The 18,971-nt window shown below is 44.6% G+C and overlaps 1 protein-coding gene across 3 annotated transcripts in view; it reads right to left on the minus strand.

Moving 5' to 3' along the window:
* Myb (MYB proto-oncogene, transcription factor) overlaps nucleotides 1–16,584 on the minus strand; it is a 36,387-nt gene extending 19,803 nt beyond the window's left edge. The window contains exons 1-10 of one of the 3 annotated variants that reach the window (XM_021173836.2): nucleotides 16,436–16,584; nucleotides 12,018–12,135; nucleotides 10,355–10,426; nucleotides 8,339–8,431; nucleotides 7,883–8,103; nucleotides 5,684–5,918; nucleotides 4,388–4,468; nucleotides 3,936–4,040; nucleotides 1,813–2,067; nucleotides 599–955 (exon numbers count right to left, since the gene is read on the minus strand). In XM_021173836.2, coding sequence (XP_021029495.1) covers nucleotides 599–955; nucleotides 1,813–2,067; nucleotides 3,936–4,040; nucleotides 4,388–4,468; nucleotides 5,684–5,918; nucleotides 7,883–8,103; nucleotides 8,339–8,431; nucleotides 10,355–10,426; nucleotides 12,018–12,135; nucleotides 16,436–16,458 — 1,560 coding nt within the window. In that variant the 5' untranslated portion in view covers nucleotides 16,459–16,584. Of the gene's footprint in view, nucleotides 1–598; nucleotides 956–1,812; nucleotides 2,068–3,935; nucleotides 4,041–4,387; nucleotides 4,469–5,683; nucleotides 5,919–7,882; nucleotides 8,104–8,338; nucleotides 8,432–10,354; nucleotides 10,427–12,017; nucleotides 12,180–16,435 lie in introns of those variants that run through there. The other 2 variants (XM_021173839.2, XM_085843335.1) reach the window with 2 other exon arrangements.
* Between the last annotated feature and the right edge of the window lie 2,387 nt (nucleotides 16,585–18,971).

An 18,971-nucleotide genomic window follows, 5' to 3' on the forward strand; every position in this document is an offset into this window, starting at 1 on the left:
AATAAGGATATTCTTTGGCAAACGGTACCCTAGCAAAATCCCATAGCAGAATTTAAAAGACCCAGTGTTGAAAATGTTAAATTATTTTGCGGAAGCATCTCTTTTTCATCATCTCAGTAAACATCCCCACTTAGAAAAGGGGCATCGTGGTTTCATTTTCTAGTTGTAATCCAAATGTTATGTAATCATAATTTGGCTCCCTCCTCCCCAGGGTCAGTAAATCACTTAGTATAGTCAATGAACAAAGAGGCAGACATCGTGTTAAAACGTGAAGAGGCAAGGATGACAAGGGAGAAGAGGGGAGGGACGGAAAAAGGGAAATGTAGTGAAAAGGGAAATGGAAACACATCCCATGCAACGTTCTGTCCATCTTCCAAAACACCAAGACTTCGAGAGAAAGAGATGCGACAAAATCACCAGTGTGCCAGCCCAAATGCCAGGAAGCCAGCCACCTCTACCCCAGTGAGATTCAACGCGGAATTAAATCTGTCAGGACCGCAGTCATTAGTCATTTGTTCAAAATTAGATTAGTTTCTAATTATTAAGGCTCGGGTGTATGCTGAAAATTAGTAACAGCTGTGCAGAAATTGTGCTCTACCTGAGAGGGAGAGAAGGGTAGGCTTTTGACAGGGGAACGCTTGAGAGGTGAGGTGATGACGTCACCAAAGAGGGAGGAGCTAGGGTCTCCAGCCGCTAGGGGGCTGGCCTGGCCCCGCCTTTTTCGTAGGACGACCAGCGGAACCTTGCTGTGCCTCGCTTGGGGTGAGGCTGGGCCGAGGGATGCCTCGCTCAGCACTCGCCTGGTCACCCTCAGGCTAGGCTCTCCTGCAGATCTAGTCCCATGGCCCTCTCTTTGCTGAAGCTGGAAGACTTTGCCTGTGGGCTGCTGGCTAGGTGAAAAAGCTGCCGCTTCTTCAGAGAATTCAAAACTGCTGAGATCACACCACGAAGAATCCTGAAACAACGTGGGAGGCACAGAGCTCTGAGATGGTATGCAAGTGACAGCGCCACCATCACCCAAACACAGCACTGAGAGAGCAATGGACGCTGTGTACAAGAAAACGCTGGGCCTGCCTGCCTTCCTGCCTGCTTTCTAGCTCAGGGATCACAGCGGTGCATGGGTTGCCTTGCACATCTGCTGTGGGGAGCTCAGGCACTCCCTTTTGCACGCAATTTAAAGCAAACAGAAAAGATTTCTAGATGATACATTATGGCAATAGCTAGCCCTGTCCTGTGTGAAGGGAATAAGTGCTTTTTAACCAATTAGGAGACCAAGAAAATGAACTGAGTGACTGCTGAACTCAAATTTGTTTCACTCAAGATGGTTTATTTTGGTGTTACTATGATTGTCAATCAATTTTCAGTATTCTGTAGAGAGATCTATATGCCCCACCCTTGAACTGAAAGCTTATGAGGAAACGTAAGTCCAAATAAATGTGCTGTCCCAAAACAGACAAAACAAAACAAAAAGCAAGCAAAACCAAAACAACAAAGAAATTTTCTAGAGAATCACAAAGAAGTAAGCAAAATATAAGAAATTTGTTAAAATAGTTCAGACACAGCTCTCATTCTGAGCCCTCTGTGGTAAGTCAGAACTTCATTAATTCACATCTAGAAGGCAAACAATTTTGGGTGGGTAGCCTACAAAATCAAGCCAATGAGAGAAGTGGAATCGTAAAAGCTAAAGGTCTTTCACTTTACATGAATGTAGGACCAAACCGTATTTGCTATAGAAAACGGCAATGATTTATGATATACCAATTCTCAATTCCTCTTCCAGAAACATCAACGTGCCTTAGCAATTCTACTTACAGAATCTATAAACTGGAGTGTTTCTGCAAATTCTAAGAGGTTCTTAACATTGTCCAGAATGGTGCCCTGGTGGACGATCATGCACCTTGCTGGCGAGGCACTTTCTTCAGGTAGGGAGCCGGGATCTGCAGGCAGAGATGGGGTGGCATGGTGTTCTCCCAAACAGGAAACAGGTGCACTATCCCCATGGGGTCTGGTCTGGTCCACAATGGAGGTGCTGTGCCACCCGGGGTAGCTGCAAGTGTGGTTCTGTGTCTGGGGAAGGGGGTGTGTAGAAATAAGGATGGAGAGAAGAAAGGAAGAAGAAACTTAGCAACGATGTTGCACAAGGTATCAAATGCTGTTGGAGGCAAGATAAAAAGTGGTTGCTTCATCCAAAACTCAAGCCTGCCAGACAGTTGTCAAGATGTTTCCTTTTTGACAGCTTTGCAATAGCTCTCCAATTTATACCTAGAGGATTGCTTCAGTTGCTAAGATTTTAGTCAAATGTTAAACCTTGGGACTGCTACAAAATACAAGTCTTAGGTATCTTAGAATTCCATTGGAGTTTAATTTGAAAACGGCTCCCCACTGCTATGACTTAAGAATGGTCCTATTTGCATGTTAAGCCCTTGAAAGGATTCAAGGGTTAGAATTGCTTCTATCTGTACATATCCTGTTGCTTCTATTCTTTTTTTTTTTTTTTTTTTTTTTTTTTTTGGCTATAGGTTGCACTGATGCAAGCTAGAGCTGCAGAGTATATGTGGTTGGGAAAGTAGATCAAGTTAACCGAAGTCCCCTTACAGCTTGACCATGCAAGAGAAAAATTGCAAAATAGTAACTAAAGTTTAAAAGTGGTTGAACTAGCACAAGCACATTATTTTATTATTTAATAACAACAACAAAGAACATTTCACCTGAAGAATCCCTAGTGGGTATCACCTTTCACATACTCACTTCTTGGCTAAACTACCAAAGCTCCAAAGTTTGCTTTTTCCATGAGCTGCCCATTCAAGGATTCAGAAATGGTCTATACAAGAGCTAGAGCTGGATCTTCGGTGTGTGTGTGTGTGTGTGCGCGCGCGCGCGCGCACGCAATGTAGCATGTCTGAGACTCTAGGTTCAATTGTCAGCACAAAAAAAGAAGGGAAGGGGTTGTCTCAGTCTGAAAGGTGACTGCCATGCAATTGTAAGAACCTGGATTTGGTCTCCAGGCACCCACAGCAGTTTAATTGTGTAACCCCAGCACTGGAGAGGTAGAGACCTTGAGCTCACTGGCTATTAAGCCTAGTCAAATGGGCAAACTCCAGCTTTCATGAGACCCTATTTCAAAATATAAGCTGGATGGCCAGCAAGATGACTAGGCAGTTAAAAAGGAGTTTGATCCCCAGAGCCCACGGTCGAAGGAAAGAACTGATTCTGGAACGGTGTCCTCTTACCTCTCAGAGCGCACACAAGCACGTGTACACATGCATACACAATTACAACTACATTTTTTTGAGAGGAAAGAGTTTATTTCATCTTATATCTTATAGTACATTATGAGTGGTAGTCACACAACTACATTTTTAATGTGGAAACCTATCAAAAGAGACACTTGGTGTCAACCTCTGGCCTGGACACATGTATGCACATAAATCTGCACGCATATATGCACATATCTACGGGAACATGTATGTGTTTACACAAACACCTTATCACTACTGATCAGAGAGCTTTCATACATGCAAACAAAAGATAGCAAACATTTAAAGAAGTGGCTTAAGTATATATCCCTTTTAAAAAACATGTATATAATAAATATACTTCAAATGGAATTTGAGGCTGTAAGAAATGTAAATCCAGGCTAAAAGGATAACAGTAAAAGAATCAAACGAGCAGGCAAAACTTTGTGCTTTGTTACAATGGAGATCCTGACAGTCTCAAGTGGGTACTGTGGTCCTATTCTAAAACAGTGACTTCCAGTCAGTTAATGCACATTCTGAGACTAACAGACTTTTATCAGTCATCAGTAGCAGTTTCTGTTGTTTGAGCATTGCTAGCAGACACACAGAACTTGGATGAGACAATCTTTAGAAAAGGAGACAGAGGAGGAGAGAGAAGAACATTGAGCGAAGTCACCCATCCCAAGGTAACAGTCTTACTGGTAATGCCTGCTGTCCCTTCAGCTCGTTCTCTGTTGACATCAGGAGCAACTCCAGCTCCTTTATTCGCTTTTCCTTCTCAGGGTCTTCGTCGTTATAGTGTCTCTAGAGTTTCAAGTGAAGCAGGGAGAGACAAGGTCTGAGGGAGAGGTACCTTACACAGCCCAGAGAACTTCCATGTGGAATCACCCCACAGAATTCACCACTATCTGCTCAAAGTGATCCGGGACTTAAGGCAACAAGGGGTAAGGCAGAGGCTAGAGGACATGCTTGTGGATGCATCAGAAAATTCCAGAAGCCACAAAGGGTAAATGAAGGCTAGCCCAAAGTAGGTTGGCAACACTGTTAGCTTTTCTTTCTATTACATGGTATATGTGTGCGTGTAGAAAGAAAGTGTTCTTTAAAAGCAGTGCCTTGCTCAGCTAGGAGGTTTGCCCATTAGATGATCTCACCTGGATGGCTGCCGCAGCCGGCTGAGGGACATTGACTATATTAACATGCAATGCGACAGGATAGGGAACATGACTGGAGATCTAGACCAGGAAAAGAAAACAAAGACTAAGTCATTCCTATTTAACAAGTGCGTCAGGAGGATTCAGCTCTCTAAAATTTTGCTCTGTGACCAAGGGAGAAAGTACTTGGTTGATAAAATTCATGGAATGATTAAAATAAAACAAAAACAAAAACAAAAACTTCTCTAACTTGAAAGTTAGCCAGATACTTATAAATGGCTAACTAGTTCAAGAAACAGGGAGAGAGGCCCAACAGGCCTATCCCAACAGAAAACATTCCTCAGTTGGAGAGAGGAACAATGGGAAAGTATTCATGGATGCGTGAAAGATTTGTCACTAGGGGTACTTTTCTTAGAATAATGTTCCTTTTAATAAAAAGCACAGAAGCTTTTATGATAATTCATTCACTGGAGACCTTTCTGGAAATTCTGTAGTCAAATCTAAGAAACAGAGAGAGCCACGTGAGAACTACTCATGCATATGTTTTACATAACATTTGCATATGGTCTTTGTGATTCTTGGGTGAGTTTTGTCATTTTTTAGCATCAGCTCAATGATAAGCATTTCTTGATATTCTCCTCTTTAGACTTTGTTCCCATGTACTGTAAGCGATTTCTTTCGCTAGATATGGATGTCTAGAAATGAGGAAGAAATGATACCAACCCAAGCGAGGATAAAGGGGCACATCACCAAATTAATATCACAGTACAGCCCTTGACTCTGAGTAAGAAAGTAAACATTTCCTGGATATATAAATCAATTCATTTTCTTCAGATCATTGCCAGAATTGAACTTATAATCTCCCTTCATGATTCAGAGTTTAGCTATCTCCTCTTTATGACTTTAAATGTCATATTACATCAATTTTTCGTTTTGGAAAAGAAAACTATCAGACTATGCATCTATCTGTGTTCACTCTTAAGACTTAGCAATATACAAGTACATTTACTTAAAAAACAATCTTTAAGTCAGGTTTGGAGCAGAAAACTAGAATCAGACGACTTTAGTTCTATTAAGCACTCCTTCTATGTGATGGACCAACTACTTTTCATTCTTGTTTCCAGAAACGGAAGTCAAGTGTATCTTCTCCTACCTCACACAGTGGGTCTAGCTGAGGGCCATCTGTGACCATGCTTGTACAACATCTATGCAAAGCACACAACTGTGAAGTATTTTTATGACCCCAGGTGATCTAACCACCTCTCTTCTCCCTCTACATTGTCAGGAGTGGCTTACGTTTTGTGCTTCGGCGATGTGGTAATAGGGATATTCGCTGTTGACGGAGGACTGGCCACTTGGAGAGAGCTGAGATGGAGGTGAGGCATGCCCAAACCCCATCAAATGATTGTTCTTCTGGAAGCTCGTGGCCACTGGCGTCTGGCTGGCTTTGGAAGGCTCCTGCAGGTAGCCTTCCTGTTCCACCTTGCGACGCATGGTGGAATTCCAGTGGTTCTTGATAGCATTATCAGTCCTGCGTAGAAATGTACCACATACAAACTTTACAAAACTTTTAACTCAGATTACAGTCAATCGACAGAAAACTGTTTCTTAAAAAACAAACAAACAAACAAACAAAAACCCTTTAATTTCTGTGGTTCCACTTTTATTTTCTCATTTTAATTGCTGTGGTTCCACTAACTTTTCTTTCCCTCTTTTAAATTGTCTTCATCTTTTCTACCTTGTTGCCTAACTGAAAAGCCACTCTTCTCTTGCTCACCTGATTTGGGATGTATCAAGTTTCCTGCAAATTTTATTTTAGCATTTTGATTTCTTGATAAAGGCAGAGGTTCTCAGCATTCACGTGCCACTGGACTTTAATAGAACTTAGAGTCCCCACTGTTATAAAGTCCTTCCATTGTGGCTTAGCGGGGGGGGGGGGTTGATACACCAACAGACGGGGCATGGCCAAGCTTGGGAACAGCAGTGACAAAGCCTCAGTGCCCACTTTTTACCTCTCATAACTCTACGCACAAAGTGTGAGTCAAAAGACCCTCTTACCCTTTGGAAGCCATGCCGGACAAAGGGGAGTGTGTGTGATGGGTAACAAAATTCTCCATCAGCAATACCCCAAACAAGAGACACTAGCCCCAGGATACTCTCTCTCCTTTGGGGGGAGCAGGGGCTGTTTTCCTAAGACTGGGTAGTAGTAGTCTAGCTGGCCTTGCATTCCAGATCTTTCTGCCTCTACTTCTTGAATGCTGGGATTACAGGCGAGTGCTGCCACATTCAACTCCCTAGTATAGTTTCAAACTGCAAGGTGCTTTTACTAAACTCTTTCCATTTCTAGGAAATTTCTTAGCTAAAGAAAGAAAGAAAGAAAGAAAGAAAGAAAGAAAGAAAGAAAGAAAGAAAGAAAGAAAGAAAGAAAAATTAAGTAAAAACATTTTTACTATTTCCATGGGGGTGGGGAAATGTGTGTTTTAAAAAAAGAGGAAGTTCAGTTGCCCCTTTAGTCTTTAGAAAAGTCAACAGTATGTCCTTTGAGGCCACATGGGAGGAAAGGCCCCCTTTGACCATATCCATGGCTTCTTAAAGTTCTCAAGGCACGAGGGAGGTACCCCATTGATGCAAGACTAGGAAATACTAGATAAGCCATCCTGAAACAAGCCTTTCCCCACTTTGGGGTCAAAAAGCTCAAGAATAAAAATACTTTTAATATTGTTTATTTTAAAATTTATAGTGAAAGTATTTCTCAAAATAGCTAAAAATCAATGTATATATGTGTAGACAGTGGGTCAAAGGTGAGTTTCCATAATTATCCTACACAAAGGTGTCATTTCCCCTCCTTATTTGGTTAAAAATAAGACATAACACTGAGATTAGGTAAAAAAAACCTCAAGTTGTCGTGACAATTCTAGACATACAGGCTTTTTTTAGTCAAAGGAGAAAAAAACCCCAGCAACAACAACAACAACAACAAAAAATATCCAGTAATCAAATGGTGAATGAGGTGAATGCAGGTGTTAGGAAAATGGAAATTGCTAAAGTGGAGGAGTGACCAGTGATTGCTGAACTGGCTGGATGGCCTCAGCCTGAGAGCAATCTGTGTGCTGAACTGGCTGGCTGGCCTCAGCCCGAGAGCAATCTGTGTGTCTACGCTCCCTTCTTAGGCATGTAGGGTGCTTTAGCTTACAGAATATCTGACATTCATTTTACTTGATCCTAACGTTAACTCATGAAGTCAGCTATTTCACAAACAGAAGAGCAACAGTCCAGGAAACCTGAAAGGTTTGGCCGGGGCTCACCACTGAGGTGTCACTAGCCTTGTCCAATGGAACAAACTCCAAGCTCTCACCCACTCCTAAAAGTCGGTATTTCTGGTTTATCTGACAAAATGCTTATAATTGCTCGAATGTAATTCATTCACACACACAGAATGTTTAACGACCATCCCCTGGTTCTTCCCAATCAATATATTTGTTGAGCAAGTCTTACCGTCCGGGCAGCAGCTTTGCGATCTCTGCCCATCTGTTCCCCAACCTCTTGTGTGCCTGGTAAATGATTCTGTCCTCCTCTTCTGTCCATGAGGTTTTCTTAACTTCTGGATTCAAATGGTTGTGCCACCTCTCCCGACACTGCTTTCCAATTCTCCCTTTTAAGTGCTTGGCAATAACAGACCAACGCTTTGGACCATATTTCTGGACGAGCTCTATGACCTTCAGATGAACAGAAAAATAATCTGTGTTTTAATGTTACGGAGAGAGTCAGTGTCATCAAGCCTCAATGTTACAAGATCTTCAGATCTTGAAATAATCTGCTTTCATCCACTGGACACGCGGGAGCGAACCCTTTACTTCCTGTTTGAAGATTTGAATTGCTTCCTTGGGGTGAGAAACCTCTTTTAGCAATATTCTTAACTGCAAGTCACACAGTTATGGGGAAAGAACTTACTCTCTGGTCTTCTTCTTTGGTCCAGGGACCTTTGATGAGTTCTGGGTTCAGCACTTTCTGCCACCGGTGTTGGCACTGCACATCCGTCCGGTTCTAGACAAAGTACACAGCGTTGGGATGATAAGGCGTGAAGAACACATGAAGGCTTTGTTCAATCGGGATTACATGTGGATGATACATAGTGAAAACATCTAAGAACATTTAGAAGCCTGTACAGAGAGCCCACCTATCCATCCCACACTGCTCACAGACTAGAGAATGTATCCAAGTTGCATCTAAGATTGGAGCCTGAAGGTAATGGTCTGCCATGTGCATAGAAAGAACATCACAGTACACACATAGATGCCAACGTGCCTTATCCTTAACCTCAGTCTGTGGTTTGTACCTCTGTGGCTGAAGATGCATTAGTGGCTCCACACCTCAATGAAAATCCATCCTAAGGAACTGAAGTGCCTCCCATTCAACCTCTCTGTGTGTTCAGGACCACAGACACTTATAATAGACTGAAGGAAAACAATAAAACCTTCTCACTTTCTTAGACATAATCTTAGAAGAAGAAAGATGGACGTGTAACTGATTACCACCAAAGGCTGACTTTATCTGTAAGATGAGACCTAAGCCAAGTGCTGTTGGGGCCAGGAGAAAAGGACTCTTAAAGAAGAGGCTCTGCTTCCTTCAAAGGCATTCGAGAGCTCATGATCCGGCCTTTGGAGGGTGCTCAGAACTTTTAACTGGAGAAGCAAGAGAGAACATGCTGGGGGTGGAGGGGTGGGGGTGAAATCAGCAGGAAGAAAAGCCCAGAGGAGAAAAAGCAGAAATGAACACAGCCAAACCTGCTTGTGGGAGGAAGCAGGAAACAGAGCGGGTAGAGGAGGGAGAGGACAGTGGGACTGTAAGTTGAGACCAGAGAGGAGAGAAACTGGATGCCAGGTCAGGGTAGCCCACTCGCCCTGTGAGAACCGATGCCACCACTGCTGGGGGTTTGTTTGCTTATCTGTTGTTTTTATTGCTGCAGGAGACCAAACCTAGGGACTCGGCCACCCTAGGCAAGCAGAGTAGTTAGAAGGCTCCCTCAGCTCGCAGTGTTGGAGCTGGTGGGAAGCTCAAAGAATACACGTGGTGAAGCCAAGAAGGAAGCCACTATGATGGAGAGGGCAGGGCGGCTGCCCTGTGACCAGACCATAGGAAAGAAGTGGAAGAGAAGGACTGTAAAGAAATCCTGTGCTATCGACTCATCATTGAGACGGACCTGGGAGGGTATAAACCCACACACCAAAAATGTGGCTGTTGATGAGAATGGGAGAATTTAGAAGCTAACTTGGAGGGAATACCAAGTTTAAAATTTTATCCTGGAACAACCCATCAGAATGTTAACTTACACTATCAGGGCATTTTAAAACAAAACAAGAAGCAATTGTTGAAAAAGAAATCAAAATCTCTGGAGAGTAACTCTAAAAACCTCAATTCTATGTTGTATAGTCAGATATAAAAATCACGATGGCTCTCTTCCTCTTAGCTCTATATGAGCAAATGCATAGTATTTTAGTAAACTATCCAATAATTTCTTAAACCCAGATGAGATTTTTCCATTTGAGAGAAAGAAAGAAAAGAAGGAAGGAAGGAAGGAAGGAAGGAAGGGAGGGAGGGAGGGAGGGAGGGAGGAAGGAAGGAAGGAAGGAAGGAAGGAAGGAAGGAAGGAAGGAAGGAAGGAAAAAAGAAAGAAAGAAAGAAAGAAAGAAAGAAAGAAAGAAAGAAAGAAAGAAAGAGAGAGAGAGAGAGAGAGAGAGAGAGAGGGAGGGAGGGAGGGAGGGAGGGAGGGAGGGAGGGAGGGAGGGAGGGAGGAAGGAAGGAAGGAAAGAAGGAAGGAAGGAAGGAAAAAAGAAAGAAAGAAAGAAAGAAAGAAAGAGGGAGGGAGGGAGGGAGGGAGGAAGGAAGGAAGGAAGGAAGGAAGGAAGGAAGGAAGGAAGGAAGGAAGGAAGGAAGGAAGGAAGGAGAAAGAGTGAGTATCTAACTTACGGGCAGATAATTGGCGATGACTTTCCAGTCGTCTGTTCCGTTCTGTTCCACTAGCTTCTTTAGCTTCTCATCCTAAGGCGTAAAGACAATCCTAGGCATCACTTGTTTACTGAACAGCTCTGTCTAAGTTTAATGAAAAAAGGAACCAACCTCATGATCGGGGGCGGGGGGAGCTTTCAAACCCACTCAAATAAAGCCAATATTAATGTAATATACTGGTCTGGGCATACATTTACTCACAGGCACACTAAAGCTTTGACTTTGACACAGCTGTTGAGTAGCTATATAAACAGATTTCTATTGTCATCTATAAGATAGGAATGGTAGTATCAACATTGTTATCTGGAGATTACACAATACCATTAAGTAAAGCGGTGAAGTCTGGCATGTGTTAGTGTTTAATAGATGGTAACTGTTAACACTCTTACTAAATGGGAGAAAATGAATTCCAATGTTAAACTTAGTCGCCATTCAACCCTGAGAAAGATAAGACCATGGATGAGACAGTTTCCCATTGGTTCAACCTTCTCCATATGCAAAGAAGAAGATATTTGACACATTTGACTTGAGGGTGTACTTAATGCAGCAAAGTGATGAAGGATCGGCATCAATATGTTCAGAGTTGACGGATGACCGAGTGTGTGAGAACACAGAAGACACTAGCTAGACACTCCCAGGCTGGCTCCATCAGCACATACGCTCATCTACATGCTAGCTCATGCACACCTTTGTAAACACAGTCTTCATAGGTTTCTGCATTCACACATAATGACAAAGCAGACAGAGTCTGGGAATCCATGGTTAACAACAGAACTTCACACTCCGAGGGAGCATCCACGTGCCTGAGCAGGACAGACAGAACATGCATTCCCTAAGTGCCTCCCGGGCGGGGAGTGCTTCCGCCTGTTCTCAGGAGCTTTGATTTTAGCATGCAGTCAATGTCACAGCTCAGTAGACAAGGAAGAAACCTTTCTTCATACATTAATGATTTTGCTCTAGAAAGAAGTGGGCATATCTTCTCCTATTACTGGATCTCTTCAGAATAATCTTTCACATACATAGGTCATGTGAATATCAAATGTAACGAATGTTCACTGAGCATATTACAACACAATAAATTCTACGACTACTTTAGCTTAGAAAATAGCAAAGCATCACTTTAGTCAGAGAACATTTATTACTATCCTACATTTTAGCAGGTAGTTTTGGGTTTGAGGAACACAAAGATGAAGAGATTCTTTAGTTCTAACCCTCAAGGGATTTGCAGTGTGTTGGGAAAGACAAATATGTAACAACACCAATAAAGCCAAGCATGTGCCCAGAGGGGATGGGACCACGGGAGGTGCATCCAGCCTTAAAGATGGTGGCCAGTAACAGTTTCACAGAAGAGGCAATGTGTTGGGAATGGTGAGGCTCCAGAATGAGAACCAGACAGTCAAAGTGGAAAGGAAAAAGGAGAAAGCATTTAAGGAACAATAAACAGGTTGGGAATAGAAAGCAGAATAAACACTGGGAGAGAAGAATGTGAGCATTCTGTACAGAATGCAAGGATAACCTCTTCAAGAGTCTTCAGAAGGGCACATGTAGCTTAGCCGAGATTCCAGTTTTCACCAATCACAGACTCTATAGAGTTTCCCTATGTTTGGATAAAATGACTAGTTACCTCTTCCCTGGTCCACCTAGTTTTCCCCAAGTGACGCTTTCCAGATTTGGGCAGCAGCCCATCGTAGTCATGGTCACACATCTCAATGTCTTCATCATCTTCATCGCTACTGTAGATGCTGCAGAAATAAGAATGGACACACATGGGCCAAAAGCAGAGGATCTAAACTATTGGATTATGAAACTCAGACAGAAACTCTTCAGCAAGCTTGTTAAAAGTCTACAGAAACAAAACCTTGCACAGTTGCGCAATGAGGTTTTCTGCATTCTGGTGCTGTAGTGTTTGTAAACTGGTTTTGCTGTTACTAGTATCCACAGAGACACCAAGAGCCCTGGCATTTTCTATTGCTCTGCATGTTTGAACCTGTTACTGTTAGATCAGTGACAAGTTACACATCTGGCAAACTCCCAACCAATTGATGCTTGAGTTTAAAAGTCAATGTTAAGGACAATGAGAAGAACAAGAGCCCATGTCCTTGCTATAAATACACACTCCAACTCGGGCATATAGCAAATAGCAGATCATTTAAATAGTTTCTGAACACAACAGACCAATCAAGTGTGTCTCAAGAATACTGGTAGTCTGATAAAATAAAAAAAACAAAACAGAATACATTCAAAAGCGTAGTTGTGATCATCTCTTAAAGACCATGACACTAGGGGGAAAAAAAAATCAGGAAGAGTTTCAAGACCTGGTAAAGGAGACATCCCTCAAACTGTTTTGTGATTAACATAAATAGCAAATCATTCAAACGCCATGTCTACTCTACCTAAGCTGTGCTTGTGTTTACAGTGCTGTCTCCAGAGTAACTAAGCACTTGGCCAGGGCACTGGCTAGTCAGACTCCTACTTACTCTTGTTTTCTCTGTCTCCGAGTGAATGGAGTCTAAAATACCTTACAATGTATCTAATTAAAAACCAAGGGGTTCCCCCAGATGAAATCTACAGGTTAAAAAAAAAAAAAGACTGTTTTCAAAACAGCCTTTTCTTTTACCGGGTTGAGTAACAGTGTGACTTTTGATGGCAGCTGAAGGAACTCCAAACTCATCAATCATATACTGAACAGAGTAATTCTGCAGTTTAGTTTTTGTTATCACTCTACAAAACTTAAAATATGAAGAATTATACACTTAACAACTCCACTTAACAAACTCACTGTTGTAAAACTGAAAAACCTATCGAATCCAGACCAGCAAGATGATATAAGACAACATCATAATGAAAATTATTTTTAAAAGGCAAACTTACATTCATAATAGGATTTGTTTTTCCAGACGAACTCACTAAATGTATATTTCTGGCCCCCTAAAAGTTAAGCCAAAGTGTTTACCAAACACTGGGATTTTCATCATCTAAAATATTATTCTGAGCCTCAAACTGATGGCTCAGGCTTCATGGTGACAGGATGTGATCTAATGTTAAAATAACACAACCAAAAAGAAAAAAAATCCCAGGAAACTTTATTCATGATCTGCAATATATTTTTCCACTTAGTGTAAATCCTTTCAACCAAAAGCAGTTTTCTTTCCAACAGTAAACAGGAGGCGGCAAATAACTTCTGAGCAGTAATAATTACGATTTTTCTCCTTAATATAAAACATGGTGTTGTGAAGGGAAAAAGAGTTATGAGCCCAGAACTGTAAATCAGCCACTTTGGGTGGCAATTCCCTTTTGTTAAGGAACTTGGAAAGCTCTCAGGATGAAACATCCCTTTGTGAAGTATCAGGGATACCAAGAAAGCCAACGGGACCTGAGAGTGGAGCCACCGATTTAACTCTCATTAGATTCGCCTGTTAGGCTTGTCCAGATCTGGAGGTGTCACTTTCAGCACTGTGGACATTTTCCAAGCAAATTTTCCTCTGGTCAAAACTTAATCTAAAAACAAGCATCACCCTCAGTCGCCCACAGGGGGCAGTAAATAGTCAGGTGAGGGAGAACTGGGCTCACACAGGACCAGGGGGGTCTAGGAGCGAAGTTCTAACAGCCCTAGTTGTCCCCGCACCTAGTCGTTTGATTTGGACAAACCTCCCTCCCTCTCGTGGATCCCATCTTACACATTAGGGAGGGGATTCTATGTATAAGGTACTTTCCAGAGTGCATGCCTCCACTGTCTTCTGTGCCTCTTAAAAAACAAGCCCTGGGCAGATGTGCAAAGCCAAAGTCTTGGGGTGAAATGTGGCGTGTGACTCTTGCAGATCTTGAAAGGTTGAGAGAGGGAGCTGGGCGAGTCCAGGATTCTGTCAGCTTTGACAAGGGGCTTGCCTCTGAGCTCTGCATGCCATTTCCTTGCATGACCTGGTCGCCTCAGTAGCATGATTAATTTCGACAAAGGACCCGAAATAACTTTTCCTTTATCTGCTCCGACAAGATCTCAGACCCAACAGTCAAAGGACTTTCAAAGGCTGATTTCAAGCTAGATGCTCTCGACTGCTCCACCTGCGAGAGCCGGTGTGGTTACAAGAGTACAACTATGAATGTTACATTCTATCAAGGAAACAAACCGTGCAAAGAAACGAAAAAGAACACTGGGGGGTTGGGAAGAGGGAGGGGAACCGGAGGAAGTGCCTGTGGCCGCTACGTGATTCTAGAAAAGGGGTTCAGAGTCATTTCGCTGACCTGGTTAATAATCCCTGCCGAGTTGACGCTAGCCCTGCAAGAAACGGCTCCAAGCCCGCAGCCGGGTTTCTCTTCCCCCTGAGTCAAGTTCAAGGCTCCCGCCCCTCCCCGCCGCCTCCGCTCCGGGCTACCTGCGAGCCGCCGGGAACCTGCGAGGCCACGCCCCGATTGAACCTTGGGGCGGCCAGCTTGGGCCGCACCTCCTGGGAGCACCCCTTCCTAACTCCCTCCTCCTGCTGCAGGTTTCAGCTTTCTGCAGAACAGGTGACCTGGGTGCGGGCGGTTTAGGTCCCAAAAGCGAAAGGCGAAACCTCTTAAAGGGTGGCACTTAGGCTGGCGCGGCAGGCCCGGGGCCAGGCACTGGGAGCCAAGATTCAAGGTCTCCCCAATTCACCCCCTTCTTGTTCCGATGCCCAGCGGTTGCCGCTCCCCGCCTGGCCCATCCCGAGGGTGCGCAGCAGGGCCCACGCCCACGCTCCTGCAACTTCCCAGAGCCCGCGCCCTGCATGGCCAGTACCTGATGGCTCCAAAAAAAGAAAGAAAGAAAGAAAGAAAGAAAGAAAGAAAGAAAGAAAGAAAGAAAGAAAGAAAGAAAGAAAGAAAGAAAGAAAGAAAGAAAGAAAGAAAGAAAGAAAGAAAGAAAGAAAGAAAGAAAGAAAGAAAGAAAGACAAAAAACAGATTAAGTTTAGCGAAAATCAAACCACGGGTGGAAAGGCGGGCGCAGATAGACTGTGTCTCCGCGGACTTTTTTTCCCCCTAGAATCTTCCTTAGGGTCGGTCGGTGGCTTTGCCAGAGGCGGGCCACCAAAAGCAGCTGGAACAGAGTGCTGGGAGCAGCGGCGACCTCAGCTGCTTCCACGTGTGCGCGGCCCAGGAGAAGAGCGGCGACATCGCCCGGGGTGCGCTGCAGCTGCCTTGGGTGCCGCCTGCCTCCAGCACTTTGCGCCGACCGCCACCGAGCTAAGTAAGCCCCGCATCCGTTGCTCTCTGGGAGCCCCGGCGTGTCCTCGGGAAACCCCGAGTCAGGCCGGAATTGAGCGGCCAGCAACTGACAGTTCCGAGAGGATCCCTCTTCCCGAAGGTGGGGCCAAAATGGAAAGAGAGTGCACGCATCATCTCGGCCGGTGCGGTGACATGTGCGACGCGGGCGCGTGCAGTGTTTGCAATAGAAATAAAAGCTTCTTCCATAACAAGTACAAGAATCTTCCAACGGCAGTGTTTAAAACAATCTGCAAACCCATTTTGTCCCCCTAAAATCATTGCAGCTGCCTGTCTGTCAGCTGACACCTCTCTCGCCTCCATAATGAATGAATGAAATTTAAATGAACTACCTGCAGCTACTAAACAACCTGGCCTTTCCCTATATCTGCCATATGCTCTTCAAGTGCAAACACACCTCAATGCATGCAGCAATTAGGCTGCGACTCCCTCGCCGACACTCGGGGCATCAAGCCAAACACCTGGTGGGCTCCTCAGGTCTGATGGAACCGTTCAGTCCACGGCTGAAGAGTGCCGACCCCCCCCCCCCAAAAAAAAAGAGAAACGAATCCCCAAGCAACTTAAAAAAAGAAAAAGAAAAAAGAAAGAAAAAGGAAAATAAAATAAAAAAGAGCCTCAGGGCATGCTTCCCACTGTACCCGTGAGCTTCTCGCAGAGAGTTTTCCATTCATCCTTCTCCGGAGGGTCTTCTGCCACTGGCTGACAGCCCCGCAAACCAACAGGGAAGGCATTCCCACCTGCTCCGGGATGCCTGGATCCCCGCGCGCCCTAGCCCGAGGCCGCCCTCCCAGCCTCCCCATTACCTGTGCCGGGGTCTCCGGGCCATGGCGAGGCGGGCCGGGGCTCCGCCAAGAGCCCCGGGGACCGCACCGGTTGCCGCCTCCCGCTGCCCTCCGCCTTGCCTGCGTCCTCCCCCGGCTGCGCAGCGGCGCTCCGCACCGCCGGGGCGAAGTTTCTCCGGAGAAAGGGGAGGAGAAGGAGGTCACCGAGGAGGAGGAGGAGAAGGAGGAGAAGGAGGAGGAGGAAACAGGTTGATATTAAAGTGTAACTCTGTAAACAGATGCCATCAAACAAAGAGGTTTGGACACTCCCCCTCCCGCCAAATCTGGCGCCCCTGCAGTGCGCACGCGCCCTGCCCGCCGCCTCCGCGGTCGCCCGAGCTGCAGCCCGCCTGGCCGCCGCTCCCATTCGCCTCTCGCGCCGCGGAGCTGCTCCTGGCGCGCAGCGCGGCCGGGACGGCGGGCGGGCGGGGAGCCCGGGCTGGGGAGGGGCGGCCGGGGCCGCGGTGGCGCCTTTTCCTGCGCAAACCCCGCTCCTTGGCCGGGTGGCGCCGGCTCACACCGGGTCCCGCTGTTACCGCTTTCGGGGCTAGGGCAGCCGTAACGCGGTCACTCCTCTCCGTAGGCTCCGGGGCTCCCGAGCCCGAATCAGCGGCGCTTCCACTCAAGGGCACCTCGATGGGGTTGGGTGACACACTCCTGCCTTCAGGGTTTCAACTGCGCCCCTACCTCAACACACCCGGGAGCAGAGAGTGTAAAGGATGACCGGTTGAACAGAGCGTACTTCCCCAACCCCCAACGATTTTTGGCTAGGTCCAGTTTTTCATGTTTTAATTTTAAAGGGACATCTTTAATTCACTAGTAAGCGACAAAGGATACTTAAATACAGTCAGCCCTGTGGCTACAGCCTTTGACAGATAGAGCCCCGGGGCTCATTTTTCAATCCCCTCCCAGATCCTGCAGCCCACACACCACCGGCTTTTTGTCATAAGCCCTTCCTCCCTCACTTAGACACACGCTGGGCCCACCCACCCCAGGAGGTGCCTACCACTCACTTCTGCCTCTGCAGAGTGCGCTCCGGTCCTGTGTCCTGCGTCAAACACTTGCTGGACAAACCCACTGGATCCCAAACAAACAACCCCTAGCAGTTCTCAGGAACCCCAACTTGTGCACTCCTGATTCATTTTTTTAACCAAAGCCATACCACTGGTTCTCAACCTGTGGGTCCCGACCCACTTGGGACTGCTCGACTGATTGTTATCCTGCACATTTGATATATATACATCTGATCTCTACATTATGATTCATAAGTAGCAAGATTACAGTTATAAAATACTGATGAAAATAATTTTATGTTTGGGGCCACCACAACATGAGAAACTTGTATTAAAGGGTCGCAGCTGAGACCCTTTAAAGGAAGGCTGAGAACCATTGAGCTAAACAGTAAGGACCCTGTTGGGTGTAATTTGAAGTTTACCAGCCACAAGTCAGCGAAGATAGCCCTATAACTTTAACTACAGGCTCCCAAAGGAGCGATGTGCAAAGTGCTGAATTTATAAGGATTGGTGATTGGGGGATTTCAGGGGACTTTCAGTGTTACTTCTGTTTATAAATCAGTACCCTTGGGGAATTTTTCTTTTCATTCTCAATACACACCAATTTATTTTGCCTTTAATCTTTTAGGAGTTCAAGACTTGTGCTGACTGGGTGTGTGAGTGTCCCAAATGCTTTAGGGGTTCAAACATAGCTCAGAAAGCTTTTTTTTCCTTACTAAAAAAGCATGTTCTTACTGAAATGAGTCATAATTTTATTAAATTGTTGAAGCAAGCTGAGTTTCAAGACTTTATCTGGTGTTTGAAACGATGCTTCTTAAAATTAGCTATATAGTTTAATCTTTATGAAGACGTTTCAGAACTTGTTCCTAAGGGTTTACAACAGTTTCTTTAAAAGAGAAGAAAGTAGAAAGTTACTGTGACACACTGCTGCATGGTTACAAGTCTCTTGCAACTTTATACACATTTGAAGCCAATATTTATGTGTAGAGTCTGTAGTGAACTTTCTGTGCACTAACAATAAGTACTTACCAAGTCTATGACAAACATCTAGGAAGGACTCACACCTCAAGGGACAGCAGTCTGTCTGGGTGTTACTCTATGCATCTAAATGGAAGGGTTTCCATTCCTGAGCCTCTTGAGTCCTTGCTGAGATGATTGATCTCACAGCCTCCTTCACAGAGTTCTGAAGAGGTACAGTTATGTTTTATGATTCTTAAAAACGAAAAGGAAAAACTTTTAAGTAGAAAAACACTTATCTCATCATTTCTTTAGTGGTTTTGTATATTGGTATGTACATGGCTTGGGAATTCATAATATTCTTATTTCCCCAAGTTATTTTGCCTTATATTCCCTCCTCGTATGTGTCAAAGTAATAAGTGTGGAGGACATACATAATCTAATAAAAAAAGTACAGCCCAGTCATTTTACTATCATTTGTGGTCTATTGCTAGCTTAAGCTACGGAAGAAAATAATTAAGTGTCACTCTCAAAATTTCTGTCTGGGT

This window comes from Mus caroli, unplaced genomic scaffold (assembly GCF_978045245.1).
Source record: "Mus caroli unplaced genomic scaffold, Mus_caroli_1 scaffold_9, whole genome shotgun sequence".
Taxonomy (NCBI): Eukaryota; Metazoa; Chordata; class Mammalia; order Rodentia; family Muridae; genus Mus; species Mus caroli.